Source organism: Theropithecus gelada, chromosome 8, assembly GCF_003255815.1.
Source record: "Theropithecus gelada isolate Dixy chromosome 8, Tgel_1.0, whole genome shotgun sequence".
Taxonomy (NCBI): Eukaryota; Metazoa; Chordata; class Mammalia; order Primates; family Cercopithecidae; genus Theropithecus; species Theropithecus gelada.
This window is the reverse complement of record NC_037676.1, coordinates 135,125,547-135,141,004: the sequence shown is the minus strand read 5'-3', so window position 1 is coordinate 135,141,004 and position 15,458 is coordinate 135,125,547. Positions and strand designations below refer to the sequence as shown.

Genomic DNA, 15,458 nt, shown 5'->3' with positions numbered 1-15,458 from the left:
ACATAATAGCAAGTCAAATCCAGCAATATGTAAAATGCATTTTATATCATGACAAAGTAGGGTCTATTCTGGGAATTCAAAGTTGGGTTAACCTCTGAAAGAATTCATGTACTACACTATATTAAAAAATACAAAAGTTATACGACCATGTCAACAGAAACAGAAAAACACATTGTCAAAATCCAACACCCATTAATAATAACCATAAAAAAACTCTTAACAAACCAGGAAAAAAGGTAACTTCAATCTGATAAAAGGCATGTACTAAAAATTTAAAGATAACATCATCTTTAATAGTAAAAGACTGCATGTTTTCTCCCAAGGGAATGAGGCAAGAATGTCCGCTCTCACCTCTTTTATTCATATTGGACTGAATGTTCTTGCCTGTGCAATAATGCAATGAGAAATAAAGACATACACATTAATAAAGAATAAATAAATGTGTCTCTATTCATAGAAAACGTAATTTATACAGAAAATCTTAGGGAATATATAAAAATTCTAGGACTAATGAGTGATTTCAGCAGATATAAGATTTTAAAAACTCAATTATATTTACCTGTTCTAGTAGTAAAACATGTAAAAATGAAGAAAACAGTTCCATTTAAAATATAATCAAGAAAAAATACTTAGAAATAAATTTAACAAAATAAATGCAAAATCTGAACACTCAAAACTACAAGAAAACTGCTGAGAAACAAATACATAAATTCTACACAAATGTAGAAATATACCATGCTCATGGATCAGAAGATTCAATATTGTTGAGACAGCAATTGATCTCTAGACTCGGTGCAATTGCTGTCAAAATTCCAGCAGGTTTTAAAAGAAGTTGACAAGCTGATCCTAAAATATTTATGGAAGTGCAAAAATAAAATCTAGAATTAGCAAAAACATTTTATGGAACAACATAATTAGAATTATGCTACCTAATTCCAAACCTTACTAGAAAGCTATAGTAATTAAGACAGTCTCATGTTGGCATAAGGACAGACAAATATATACTAGTGGACAAAGAATACAGGGTGCAGAAATAAACTAACATAATTATGGTTACTTTTCTCTCAAGAAAGGCACCTAGGTAATTCAAAGGGAAAAAAGATAATCTTTTCAACAAATGGAGCAATTGTATATTGCCATGTAAATTAAAACAGTAAGATAAGCCAGGTGCCGTGGCTCACGCCTGAAATCCCAGCACTTTGGGAGGCTTAGGCAGGCAGATCACCTGAGGTCAGGAGTTCAAGACCAGCCTGGCCAATATAGTGAAACCCCGTCTCTACTAAAAATACAAAAATTAGCCGTGTATGGTGGCTCATGCCTGTAATTCCAGCTACTCAAGAGGCTGAGGCATGAGAATCACTTGAACCGGGGAGGTGGAGACTGCAGTGAGTCGAGATCACACCACTGCACTCCAGCCTGGGGGATAGAGTGAGACTGTCTCAAAACAAACAAACAAACAAACAAACAAACAAACAAACAAAAAAAAACACTGTAGGATAGCACTGCACACTTAAACAGCTAAAACCTTAAACACTAACACTACCAAATGCTGGCAAGGATATGGAGCAAGTGAAACTCTCATTCAATTGACCATGATTTTTAGGTTTATATCTGGATTCTCTGTTTTTATACTGTGGATCTACATCTCTATCTTTATGCCATGTCTATACTGTCTTGAAGATTGTAGCTTTATAATCAGCCTCAAAATTAGAAATTGGATTACCTCCAACTTTGTTCTTCTTGAAATTTCTTTGGCTATTCTAGGTCCTTTGTATTTTCATATACATTTTAGAATAAGCTTGATAATCTATTTCAAAAGTCTTCTGGGATTTTAAGTAGGATTGCATTATATTTACAGGTCAATTTTGGGAGAACTGACATTTCAGCAACATGGAGTCTTCCAATCCATTATCCTGGTGTATCTTTCGATTTATGTCATCTTTAATTATTCTCAGCATTGTTTTTGTAGTTTTCTGTATATACCTTAAACATTTTTAAAAATTTATCTGTATTTATATTTTGATACTGCTGAAAATAGCATTTATTTCCAATTGCTCATTGCTAATGCACAGAAATATTAGTTCTGGTAGCATTTTGGTAGATTCCTTAGACGTTTCCAGGTACAAAACACATCAACTAAAAATGTTTCTTCTTCCTTTCCAATTGGTTTACTGTTCTTTTTTTAATTGCCCAGTTCCATCTTACCCTGGCAGGACCTCCAATACAATGCTGGATAGAAGTCGTGGTAGTGAACATTCTTGCTTTGCCCCTCATCTTAGGGAGGAACATATTCTTTTGCCACTATGATGTTAGATTAAGTTTCTTGGTATATGCCCTTTGTATAGTTATAAATTATAAATTCCTTTCCAAATTTAATGTGCTCACGGGACATAATTAGGAACCTGAATTTGCAAACTGTGTTTGGCATTAACTCCTGCTTCAGAAGAGGCCTGATAAATTATGTTCGCGTGAGGAATATGAGAAAACATATTCTTAATTTTGTATTTTTTCAAGGAATAAAGAACAGAGAGCTAATGGAAAAGAAACTTTTATCTAATATTATAAATGTACATTGGCATTTAAATTTTTTTAAAATAGCTTAATACTAAATGGGAAAAAATACCTGTGATTGTAACATTGAAGATGCCAGCTAATTTTCCACAGAGCAATGCAATGGAATACAAAATGTACTGACATTTTGTTTTCTTCTGAAAAAAATCCTTGCTAAATGTACTCTGTTGAAAATCCCTGTGTTGTCAATGTTCTCAGTTGTAACAATGTTGTAAATGTTCAATTTGTTGAAAATTTAAAAATCTAAAAATAAACAAATTCCTTTCTAATCTGTTTTCTGATCATTTTAAATCATGAATGGATGTTGAAATGTGTGAAATACTTTCTTTTATTAACATGTAGTTTGTATTGTTTTTTTTTTTTCTTTTTTGAGGCAGAGTCAGGCTGGAGTGCAGTGGCGCAATCTCGGCTCACTGCAAGCTCCGCCTCCCAGGTTCATGCCATTCTCCTGCCCACCCTCCCGAGTAGCTGGGACTACAGGTGCTCACCACCATGCCCGGCTAATTTTTTTGTATTTTTAGTAGAGATGGGGTTTCACCATGTTAGCCAGGATGGTCTCTAGCTCCTGACATTGTGATCCACCTGCCTCAGCCTCCCAAAGTGCTGGGATTACAGGCGTGAGCCACTGCACCCGGCCATAGTTTGTATTCTTTTATTGACATGTTTTATTACATTGATTTTTGAATATTAAAGCAACTTCATATTCCTAGGAAAATACTCAACCTGATCTTGATATATTATCCTTTATATCGCTGGGTTTGGTTTGCTAATATTTTGCTGAGGATTTTGTATCTATATTCAGGAGGAATATGTATTGACCTTCTGATAGCTTTTTTTTTTCTGGTTTTGGCAAGAGGTCAAAGTTCATCTCAGGACATAAAGATAAATTTTTTTTGTACTTTCTGCCAGTGTTTACATAAAATCGAGATTACATCTTCCTTAAATGTTATAATAGAATTCACATTTAGGCCTGAAGGCTTTTTCTGTTGTTTTGAGAGAGGGCCTTGCTCTGTCACCCAGGCTAGAGTGCAGTGGTACAATCACCACTCACTGCAGCCTCAACCTGGGCTCAAAGCGATCCTCTCACCTCAGCCTCTTGAGTAGCTGGGACTACAGGCAGGTGCCACTACACCTAGCAATTGTTTTATTATTTTTATTTGTAGAGACAGGGTGTTGTTATGTCGCCCAGGCTGGTCTCAAGTGATCCTCAAGTGATCCTTCTGTTTTGGCCTCCCAAATTGCTGAGATTACAGGCATGAGTCACTGTGCTCAGCCTAAATTTTTTATTATAAATTCAAACTTTTCGATTTTTTTTTTCCTTTGGTAATTTGTGTAGTTTGAGGGATTTTTCCATTTCAGCTAAGCCTCAAATTTATGGAAATGTATTCACTGTGTTTTAAAAAACTCTGTTGGATCCACACTAATGTCCCCTTCCTCCATTCTAATTACTTATCAACCTCCTAGACAGTATCAATTTTTGTTCTGTTCAAAGAACCAGCTTTCTATTTCTGTATTTTGTTCATTTAGTATTTCTTTGGTTCCAGCACTATCATTATTTCCTTGCTATTATGCTTATTTGGCTTTAATGTGCTCTTTATCTTCTGGTTTCTTAAGGTGAAATCTTTTGTCGTGATTTTGTACTTTTATAAATGTAAGCAAAAGCTATAATTTCTAACATTGATTGAGGTGTATCCCACAAATTTTGGCATGTTGTTTTCATTTTCATTCTATTTAAAATATTTTCTAATTTTACTTGTATTTTTTCTTGGGCTCATGGGTTATTTAGAAGTACACTGTTTAATTCCCTAACATTTGGGAACTTTTCCAGACTATCTTCCTGGTATTGATTTCCAATTTAATTCATTTGTGGTCAGAGAGCATATTGTGCATGATTTCAATTATTTTACATTTATTGAGACTGTGTTATATTTACCTTTATTGAGACATGTTGTTTTATGGCCTAGCATACAGTCTATCATCTTTAGTGTTCCATGTACACTTAAAAAGTATGTTCTTGTGTTGTTGGACAGAATTTCCATAAATGTCCATTTTAAGTCATTTTGGGTGATTTTTGCTTAAGTCTTCTATTAATACATCTTGACTTTGTCTACTTGTTCTATCAATTAGTGCTAAATTAGGAGGGGTGCAATGGCCAACCACAATTTTAAATTTTTCTATTTATTCAGTGATATTAGTGCTTGCAGTATGTATTTTGATGCTTTTTAAAACTGCAGTGCACCATTTTTTGTGGACAAAAGTATGAGAGGGTGATAAAGACCTATAATTATACAAAATAATATTCTGTTGGTAAGTAAAATGGAAAGGCAGAAGGGAGAATATAAACATGTAAAATCTCTAAATGTTAAAGAAGATTGCTCATGTATTTTAAAAAGAGATGTTGGTAAGAAACAAAACTGTATTCTCATTCTATTATATACATTTAAAAATAATGTAACTGGTTTATTTGAATATGTCAATATTTGCAAATTGGAAATCATCCTTTGCAATAGTTTAAATTTACAGACAACTTCAAGTGGAAGAATCAAAGCCCCATTGCTCATGGCAGTGTCTTCAATTATGCATATTCATATTAGCTTTTTCCCTCCCTCCCACACCTTTGTTTCTCCCTCATTTCAACTTCCTTGGATCATTTCCTGAATAAACTAAGTACAATCAAGTCTTACCTCTTGCTCTACTTTCAGGAGCACCCAAAGACAGTAGGTATCAACAGTGAAATGCAATTTTTCAAAATTTCTTTAGAGAGGCCACTCGTAGTCAAAAGACATGAGAAGATCACTGTTTTAATTAACATGCATCATCTATTTCCCCAAAATCCCTCCACCTACAACTCTAATTATCTTTGTCTCCTTGTACTCTATTGAAAAATATTCATGTTTCCATTAGTCTATAGACTGTGATCTTATTAATCCCATATCCATCCCCAGCCTCTAAGCTTAATAGCTGGCACATGGACAACCCTAATGTCTAATGAAAGTTCTATTTATTTAGTAACAGTTTCTAGGTACTTTATTTGCTTTACTTAATTCTCAAAACAAGGCTCTAAGCTGGGCATTATTCCCATTTTACAGATAAGGACAGTAAAGTTCCAAAAGATCACACTGCTAGTAAATTACCAAAGTGAAAATTTGAGTTCAAGACTGCAAAGTTCATGCCTGTTCCACTATATTATTAATCATTGATGTAGTTCCTCCATAGTTTGGTACAATGCAGGATACCATGAAAGACTTTCAGCAATGGATTACTTCTTATAGGAAGAGAAATGAAGTTTGAAGGATTGTCTGGGTTTACAGAGGGACAACAAACAGTTGAGAATTTTCCAGAAGAGGAAAACAGTATGAAGGTAATAGAGGAAAACAAGTGTAGTCCATTTAACAGTGAGGCTACATTTAAATAACTTTGAGGATTATATAAATTGCAAAAGATCCAGATTACAAAGACCTGACATGGTTTGAAACAGGGAGTCACTAGACATTCCAGAGCAGAAAACTGAAATGACAATAATAGTTGAAGCATATATGTTGGAAAGAGACTATGAACTTGAATAGCACAGGATTTGAATCCTGAACCCACCCCCTTATGTCTTATCTATCCAGGATAAGTTTCTAAATGTCTCTATCCTTCAGCCTCATCTAGAAAGTGATCATTTTACCTTATTTTATGAATAAATTAGATACTGCAGGTAACGTACAATGCATGGAACAGTCTGGCAGTGACAATTTTGATGAATTAGAATAAAGGCAAAGTTACAGTTTCAGAGGCCAGTAGTAATATCTTCATGACATTATTTTATAAAAAATGTTGGACTTTCAGTAGGATTGAGGAGTAAGAAGACAACATTATCTGTTTTAATGATATGGATATGAGGGAGGACTCGGTGTCTGAAGCCTGGACTCTTAGGGTAACGTTATTAATGGAGACAGTGAAGTTGGCAGGATACTTCGTTTATTGGAGGGGAAATAGTATGCTTCATTTTGAACATGTGAAATACGAACATCTGAGAGGAAATAAGACAGTGGAAATGAGTGTTAGGAAAGGGATTTTTACCTGAAATTTAAAGAATAACCAAGTTGTTTTCGAAGTACATTACTCTTAAGTTTGGAAATAAATCAGCAGAACCACAAACAAGTATGCGGAAGTACATCAGTAACATACCAAGAGGGAGCCTTCTCTACCAATGCTCATTCTGTTCTGCCTGGGTGGCAAATAAAACATTGTCATTTCAAGAAACACTCTCTCTAGTTTATTGCTTCTATTTAAATACATATAGTGATACTTAAAAAGACTAAAAGGACAGAAAATAATCTCATCTGAAACTTTTCACAATGGATTGACTTCTCAGAAACTAATTCACTCTCTTAAAGAAGAAAAGGCTCAGCCTACTAGTCGTGAAAGACTTCAATCGATTGATATACTCTATATTAAATGAAAATATGCATAAAAATAATTTGATTTAAAGATCTAAATTTAAAAATTCAGATTTCCAGTTCATATACATATAAGCAGAGCAAAAACTGCAGTACTCTAATAATAGAATTTTCAATTTGCTGGATAACAAATAAATTGATCTCATTTTTAGAAACAAGAACAAATGTGCATGAATTTAACCGTATTCACCGGAAATCGAGAGGATGAATGTTACTAGGTACAAAGGGTCTTCTGTGTGTGTGACAAGAATCTAGGCAACACCATTATTCATAGGTTAAGGATGCTATTTGCTCCGTATCTGAAAAAAAGAAGATATAAATTCAATGTCTAGAATGAAGGCATGACAGGGAAAATATTAGAGCCATTATTTCAGAACGCAAAGGAAAAATAATAGTATTAATCATAAAACATAGACATTAGCAAATTTACTCCACACATGGAATACAGGCACTACTTTTTTACTTTGATATGCAAATTTAAGCAATTACCCCACAAAACCACCTCTGCTAAAGCTTTTCATTTATCAGTAAGATCTTCCACAAAGTCAAAGTATGACAAGTAAATACACAGGACTATATTTTCTGTCTGTTGATCTTTGGCACATTTGTCAAGTTGGAGAATCTCAAAAGGCAAAAAAATTTCTGACTGTTTCGCACATTCTTTTAATCTTTACATCAAAATATAAGGCCGCAAAAAGGCAAGCTGAAATTTTAGGATATGTGGAATAGTTTTAATAAAGAGTTTTACATACAGTACCCTTACATATAGAACAATGTGTTTGCAAATTTAAATAATATCTGAATGTACAGTGGCATGTATTCTTATCAAAGATAAATTCAAGTTTACTGTCTATCAGTTCTAAAATGCATTTTTATACAGATTGTGAGAACTGATAAACAGAATGAGGCATGAAATATTCAAGTGTTATATGTCATCAAATAGCCTCCTCTTAACAGTCTTTTTCCCCTTTTAAAAAAATTTCAAAACCTATACATACATTTTTAATTTTTAAAAACAGTCTGTTAAAAGGTAACATTTCATGTTAACCACCAATTCGTATAGTCTATAGTAATAAAACTAGATATGTGATATAAATATGTGTAGATTATGTACATATGTACGTTGAGTGTTTGTTTAAAACAAGCATACACACTTACGCATACCTGCGTATGTAGCACTGGGGGCGCATACAACTCACATGAGTACTGGCAGACAGTAGGACCTAGGCTCAAAATCCAGCAAGAGCATAACACAGCAACTTAGTTGCCTTTGGTTTCAGAAATTTGTCCATTTGTGATCAAAGCTAAAAGTTTTGAGTGTGCATGTATTTTTTAAAAATAAAATTCATCTTCAGAAATGAAGCTTTTCCAGTATTCCACTACTAGCAGTTAAAAAAATCCACAGCCACAAATTATTTTGATATTTCTGTCACTCCTCATCCCAGCTGAGGTTATTTACAATTTTTTTTTTCTGAAGGCAAACACCAAGCATACTCAGGATCAAACTGTACGTTGAACCTGAATACTGCCATTCAACTATATATATGATATATATAGTACAGGTGATACATAGCTTTTGGATGGACTGGTGGCACTATGTAAGACTTAGGGTGGGAGAACTCCCACAATATTTAAAATCCTCTTTCCAGCAGAATCATGATCACTTGACACATCGGACCCTTCTGCAAGCCAGTTTGTTTTTAATGAGCTTAATGCCTGCAATATATTCCAATTATTTGGTGTTTGTTTTTTAAATACATTCATAATGAAGTAAGAATTCCACAACTGTTTTCCCCAGAAGTGAGACTTCTACTGTCAGTTTTCTGATTAAGAACATTCATCGCCCAAGAAACAGCTCATGATCCTGTAAGTTTAAATACCCTAAATTTCCGTACAGCTGGATCAACTGCTGAGAAGACAGTTCTTAGAGCAACCCTGTAGAATTCTCCAGAATTTAAATTTCCTTTACAATTTTGTTTTTGGCCAAGTGCTGGTTTATAAACGTAGATCTTTCTATTAAAAACTATATAAATATACCATATTTCTTTCTACAGGTATCTTGAGCTTCATGTAAGCAACTACTCAAAAATTCTGCCAACTTGAAATCCCTTAGTACACATTATATTCTACTTCATTGTTCCTTGGCATATAACACATTCTCATTTGCAGCTTGCTCATGAATTTGTTTTTAAATACTAGCTTCCTTGATGAAGTTGTTCTTCATTTTTCTTTCCAAGGTGCCATCCTATTGACATCACAAATCAGTGAATGACCAGACATTACTAAGCTTTTAAATTATCCACTTAGCTGTCATGTGGATAATAAAAATGATTTGACTGAAGAAAGCCACATTCTTTCATTAAGTGTTCACTGTTGTCATACGGAGCAAAGAGTTGCTATCTGCTGTACTTTGCCCATGTCAATTAGGAGCTGCTTTATGTGGCGTTTAAGTTGGGGCAATCTTGCAAGAGGATCTGGTGGCTCCAACTCCCCTGTGAAATCAAGCCAGCTTTCCAGAACTAAAAGAGAGAAGAAAATAAACAAATTTAAACCGCAACTAGAAGAACAGTCAGAAAATGAAACATTAGAAAATTGGAGCTGCGATGGAGTTAAGGGTTCACTTCTCTGTCTTTAAAAGGCCAACATACTCAAGACATTTCTAAGAGGTTAGTGTCCTGTCATCCCACCCCACAGAGTTCTAGTCGCTCTTGGCAATTTTTATCTGTCATTTAAAATAATTTTCCCCTTTATAGGAATTATATGTTTATATATAAGGGGGAAAATACATACACACACATAAACATATACACATTCTAACTTCATTTTGAAGGTCTCCTTTTACTCACTTGTGGAATAAGATACAACAGTTTCCTATATCTGCTCAAGCTTTCTATTAATTTAGACTCATCATCTCTACACGAAACATACCTAATCATATTTTTTAATCCAGAAGTTCTTTTTAACAAAGGAAAGGAAATAGCAATTTCTCAGTGTTCTTTTCAGTTCCACTATTTTAACACTACTTTTTAAAAGACACGTAAGCATATTAAAATTCTAGGCAGAATGCAATTGATTATATTCTATAGTTTTTATTAATGTTTCCTTTGGAAATCTACGCTAACAATACTAAATAGTGTCAAGATGCATTTTCTTTTCTTCAACAATTGACTCAAAACATTACATTAACTCTACAGTTAGCTTATACCCACACGGAAGAGGCTTCTAAAATGGGTTTCCATGCCTCTCTTCTTTTCTCAAGGGGGATAAAAAGGAGTAGGAGCTCTAACTTAGTGTAGAGGAGAGACATCACGTGCTCATACCAAATTTAAAAAAGTAGAGTTGGGGTGCAGAATATCGTCTAAGATGTTAGGAAGAAACAGGAGTCAGAAAGCATTAAGAACTGAGAATCAAGTAATCTAAGTTACTCTAGTTTTGCAACTATAAAATAGTGATAGTATCTTTCTAGCCCACTTTTCAGGCCTCCTGTGTGATGATATGATTTTAAAATATAAAAGAAAACCACTTAAAGTTTACCTACTTAACTTTGTAGAAGTTTTTGTTAATTTAACAAGTGCTAACCAAAGTAAAAAATTTTCAAAATGTTTTCACATTTCAAACATGCTTAAATTCCTTATGTTGACTTCCAAAGAAAACTTACTTCAACGAAACTAATAAATTTATTCCATAAGTGATCTATCTGGAGCCTGGCAGATAGACAATATTTAATAAATATACATCTTAAAAAAATAAAACCAACCTAAGATCATACCCAGTCATATTGTTTTAAGCATAAAAGACCCCAAATGTGTTAAATACAATACAAAGGGAGTAATAAAGCCCCATCAATATGGAGAGTATCTGTAGTTTTCATCCCATAATTTAAGAATTTTAAGTAACTTCTTCATAGTAACAATAAATACACTATAGTAACTGTATTTCAATTTTTTCTTAAATTACCATCGACTTCTTTTTCGATTAGGTCCATCCTGCTGGTAACTTCATTCTGCACATTTTCTATGTGTGTAAGGAGATTGAGCTGCCACTGAAGATGTGAGTCTCCTGGGTCTTCAGTGCCCTTTTTATCATTATAAACAAATACTGTATTCCCTTCAGCTGGATTCTTCTCCAAAGGACCATTGGAAAATAAACACAAAGAACGGGATGAAATGCAGTCATTGAGGTAAGGATACATGAAACACCTCATCACTGGTAAGTTAGTGAGATCCAATCTGACTCCTGGGGTATCTTTAAAGAAGTACTGCTACATAACCAAATTCCAGCTGGTGGTTCTTAAGAGCAGATGCACCCACCACCTCCCTCCACCATGCCTTGCACGGTGCTACACAGGCAAGAAGGCTTCAATAAAATGCGCTAAATAAAAGAAGTCACTAATTCTATTCTGTAATTAGAATTCCTGACTAATTTAGACTGGCCTCTTCCTCAATTAATCTCAACTGGTGATATAAGTGGACATAAGAGGGGAAAGCAATGATGAAAAGAAATCAAGAGTGTTTCCAAAGACCAGTATAAAATCTAATTAACTATAGACTGGACTTTACTGTTATAGTACAGTAAATCAATGAGGGGAGGGAAAGGCAAAAACCTTTTACAAGTTTCAAAAGTACAAACTGCTTCACATACACATACACACACACGGACACACAATGTGCATTTAGATTTGCCAGAGATAACTCATTTAATATTAAACAAAATAACTTACCACAAACTTTATGATATGAAATACAAACATTCCAATTCAGTTAAGTACTTATTTACAGTAATTACTTGTTGAGGAATGCAGAAAAATAAAAAAAAAACAAACTAATTTTAAAGTGGCCTCATTAATTGAAAATCAGTAAAAAATAAAGGTGCATTTCTAAGATAATCCCAGTGAACAGGAAATAAGTTTATAGATGTCCAATGCACATAGATCTGTCAGAATTCAGCTTACTGAATAGTGGGATGCATTGACAAATATGCTAAAAATTTTTAAAAAGACAATTAGAGTGCCACCTTTTATCCAACTCACATAAAGAGGATGACAAATCATTATACCCATATGCACTTTCACAGTCTTACACACAGACATTTTCATTTTGAATACAATGTGGTTCATTTTTTAGAAGCATCTAAATGTACTTATACAATTGAAACTTTTGTTAGAGTAACAGTTTATTGAATTACTACAATTCTGAATTAGGAGATAATCAAATGTTCAAATGGCCAGTGTTTTCCTGTAGGGAAAACAAAAAAATCTCCTTACTTTAACAAGGTACTGGGGAACTTGGAAATACAAGTAAAATCTAGGAATTCAGTATGTCTCATTTTATAAAATTTTCCTTTGTTGTTCTATCATAGTTTCCAAGTAAAGAAAAAATGAACCCGTTTTACCTTTTCAGGCATTCCGTGTTCTTTTGCTGAGTACTGTAAACGGTTTTTGTTTCTCATGTGGAATTCTTGTTCTTCTTCCAAACTACTAACATCATCATCATCTGAGCTCCGAGGGTCTGCGAGAGATTTACAGTCCTGACCAAAACTCTGCGGCTTTTGATAGCTGTGCTCACTTGTTATATAAGTTCCTTCCATTTTTAGGGGCAAACGAGGTGGTTCTTTATGGTTCTGTACACATTTCTTTTCTTCTCGATTAACTGTGTCTTGTGCTACTTTTTTCTCTACCCCAGCTATTATTTGATCTTGGTCTTTTCGTTTCCCAGAACAAGCCCAGAGATGAAGGTCAGGATGACGTTTATTCCTTAAAACAAAGTTGGAAAAACAGCAGTTCAGAGGAAAAAAAAAAAAAAAAATCTATTAGGGCGAATACAATAATCTATTTCAGAACTAGGTTAGGAGGAGATCTAGTTCTCAAGACAAAAGCAAAGGTATTCTTTAAGTTAACTCCCTCCAGGATTTCATCCAAAATTTGAATTTCTCAATTAAAGAAATAATACTCAGAAAAGCAATAACAAATTTAATTGTGTTGATAGTTCATACCATCATTTGATACATGCATTTCTTTTTCTACCGATTTTTCATTGTAAAATTTGAAAAACTAATGTGAGCATATTTTAAAAACTTTTATTCAGTCAAAAAGTGATAATTCCTGATGACAAAAATCCTAAATATAAATGCACAGAAAGTAAAAATTTCTTCTCCCATGGCAAACATAAATAACTGAGGTATAATCTTCCAGACTTTTTCTGTATACCTAAAATCAGTTCTTAAATGGATAAGTATACACATCTTCTTTTGACACAACCAGGACACATATAATCTGCCTTTTTGTACGTAACATGCTATGGGCATCTTGCCATATCATGTCATACAGATAGATTTCCCTTACTTTTACTCTAGGGCTGAATATTTACAAATGTACCAGTTGAGTCAACCAATTCCCTACTGTTATATGTTTGTGTACCTGTGTGTATCTTTGCGCACAAGTCAGAATATTTCAGTCAGATAAATTTCTAGATATGGAATTGCTGGATAACATGCACATTTATATTGATAGGTACTACCCAAGTGACCGCGAAAGGGATTATACTAATTACAACCCCATCAACAATCTTTGATAATGCCCATTTATCTCGTCCTCACTGAACATGTAAGCATGATATTGTACAGTTAATTCTGCAGTAAGTAAAACAGGAATCCAATCATCAGAGCTGAAGTGAAAGGACATTCGGGAGATATAAACCTTTCAAAAGGCTCAATAATGTTTGCATATTAATAATTTCCAAATTTGATAATACTGAGTTAAATTAGTTCTCTTCCAATAATACTCAAGTATTGTTTCTGAAATGATAAATTTTATCATTTGAATCCCTAGTAATTTAACATTCAGAAAATACTAAAACACTCAATCAGGAAAAGGCATAGTAGAAGAAAAGCTGGCACTGTAGTCCAATAGTCCAAGGGGCTGAATTCTGCTGTGCCATAAAGAAGCCTGCACAAATTATAAAATCTGTCTTTCACTACCCAACAATGAAATGAGGTCGCTTATTATAAGGATTAAATGAAATATCACATGAAAGCACATGACATGTAGGACTTTCAATAAATCGTATATAATAACAGATATTATGATTTAAAATATTAACTTAAAGAGGGCCTATAAGTATATGAAACAGAAAGAGTCCAATTAAAATCTTTGGCAAAATTATGAATGCAGAGAAACTCACACTGATACCAAGAAGGAAATCAGGTTTTAAAAAAAGACCTAATAAATTATTCCCTCCCTTAAGTCTTAGCATTTACATGGCCTTTTAAAAAACAAATTCATATTCAGGCTTATGATAAAAAAGAAGCAAATTTTATTCAACAAATAGTTACTGGGTACTTACCCTACAGTATCAATTGGAGACAAAATGATGAATAGGACACAAGCCCTATTTTAAAGGATCCCATGACTTAGTAAGGGGAGACGGGCATTAAAAAATTAAGTATACCAAAGTACCTGACACCAGTATGCATGGAGTTTGCCAAGAAGAACGTGGTCAACTCTAGTTGGGCAGGTAATTATGAAAGGCATCTGCTAGGGGCACTAGTGTTAGAAGCTTATCCTGGGTGTGAGTAAAGGCCTAGAGCAATGGAAAAGCTCGCTTCATTTGGGGATTATGGTTTGGGATAGCTGAAACATTTGGGGGAAAAAGCACAGTGAACATGTGGCAACAAAATGGTAGACAAAGTATGTGTCATGGAAGGACTCAGTTCATTGGGCAACAGGAAGATGCTCTAGTACATTAAGTTGAAGAAAGACAAGCTGATAATTATCTTTTCCTAAGCTTACACTGGCAGCAGTACAAAGAAAGAGCTGATAGAGTACAAGGCTGGAGCCACAGAGAATGGACAAGCATGGCAATCATTCATGTGAAATCTAACAGCCTGGCTGAGAGTACCGTTGGGAAGGGAGAGAGGAATGGACTGAACAATGTTCACAAATTGCAATGGATAGGATGTGAAAGACACAAGGATGAGAAGGGAAGGAGAGGATGGGGCAAGTTTCTGGCCAAGGCAAGTGCATCCAAATGAATTTATAGATTCAATGCCATCCCCATCAAGCTACCAATGAGTTTCTTCACAGAATTGGAAAACACTGCTTTAAAGTTCATATGGAACCAAAAAAGAGCCCGCATCTCCAAGACAATCCTAAGTCAAAAGAACAAAGCTGGAGGCATCACGCTACCTGACTTCAAACTATACTACAAGGCTACAGTAACCAAAACAGCATGGTACTGGTACCAAAACAGAGATATAGACCAATGGAACAGAACAGAGTCCTCAGAAATAATACCACACATCTACAGCCATCTGATCTTTGACAAACCTGACAGAAACAAGAAATGGGGAAAGGATTCCCTATTTAATAAATGGTGCTGGGAAAATTGGCTAGCCATAAGTAGAAAGCTGAAACTGGATCCTTTCCTTACTCCTTATACGAAAATT

At 34.3% G+C, this 15,458-nt stretch overlaps 1 protein-coding gene across 4 annotated transcripts in view; it reads right to left on the bottom strand.

Annotated features, from left to right (window-relative positions):
• Positions 1-6,517: 6,517 nt before the first annotated feature.
• The window catches only part of PHF20L1 (PHD finger protein 20 like 1), a 75,588-nt gene continuing 66,647 nt past the window's right edge, over positions 6,518-15,458 (bottom strand). For 3 of the 4 annotated variants that reach the window (XM_025394481.1, XM_025394482.1, XM_025394483.1), the window contains 3 exons: positions 12,408-12,768; positions 10,974-11,136; positions 7,460-9,535 (listed from right to left, as the gene is read on the bottom strand). In XM_025394481.1, coding sequence (XP_025250266.1) covers positions 9,393-9,535; positions 10,974-11,136; positions 12,408-12,768 — 667 coding nt within the window. In that variant the 3' untranslated portion in view covers positions 7,460-9,392. Of the gene's footprint in view, positions 9,536-10,973; positions 11,140-12,407; positions 12,769-15,458 lie in introns of all 4 variants that reach the window. The other variant, XM_025394480.1, reaches the window with a different exon arrangement.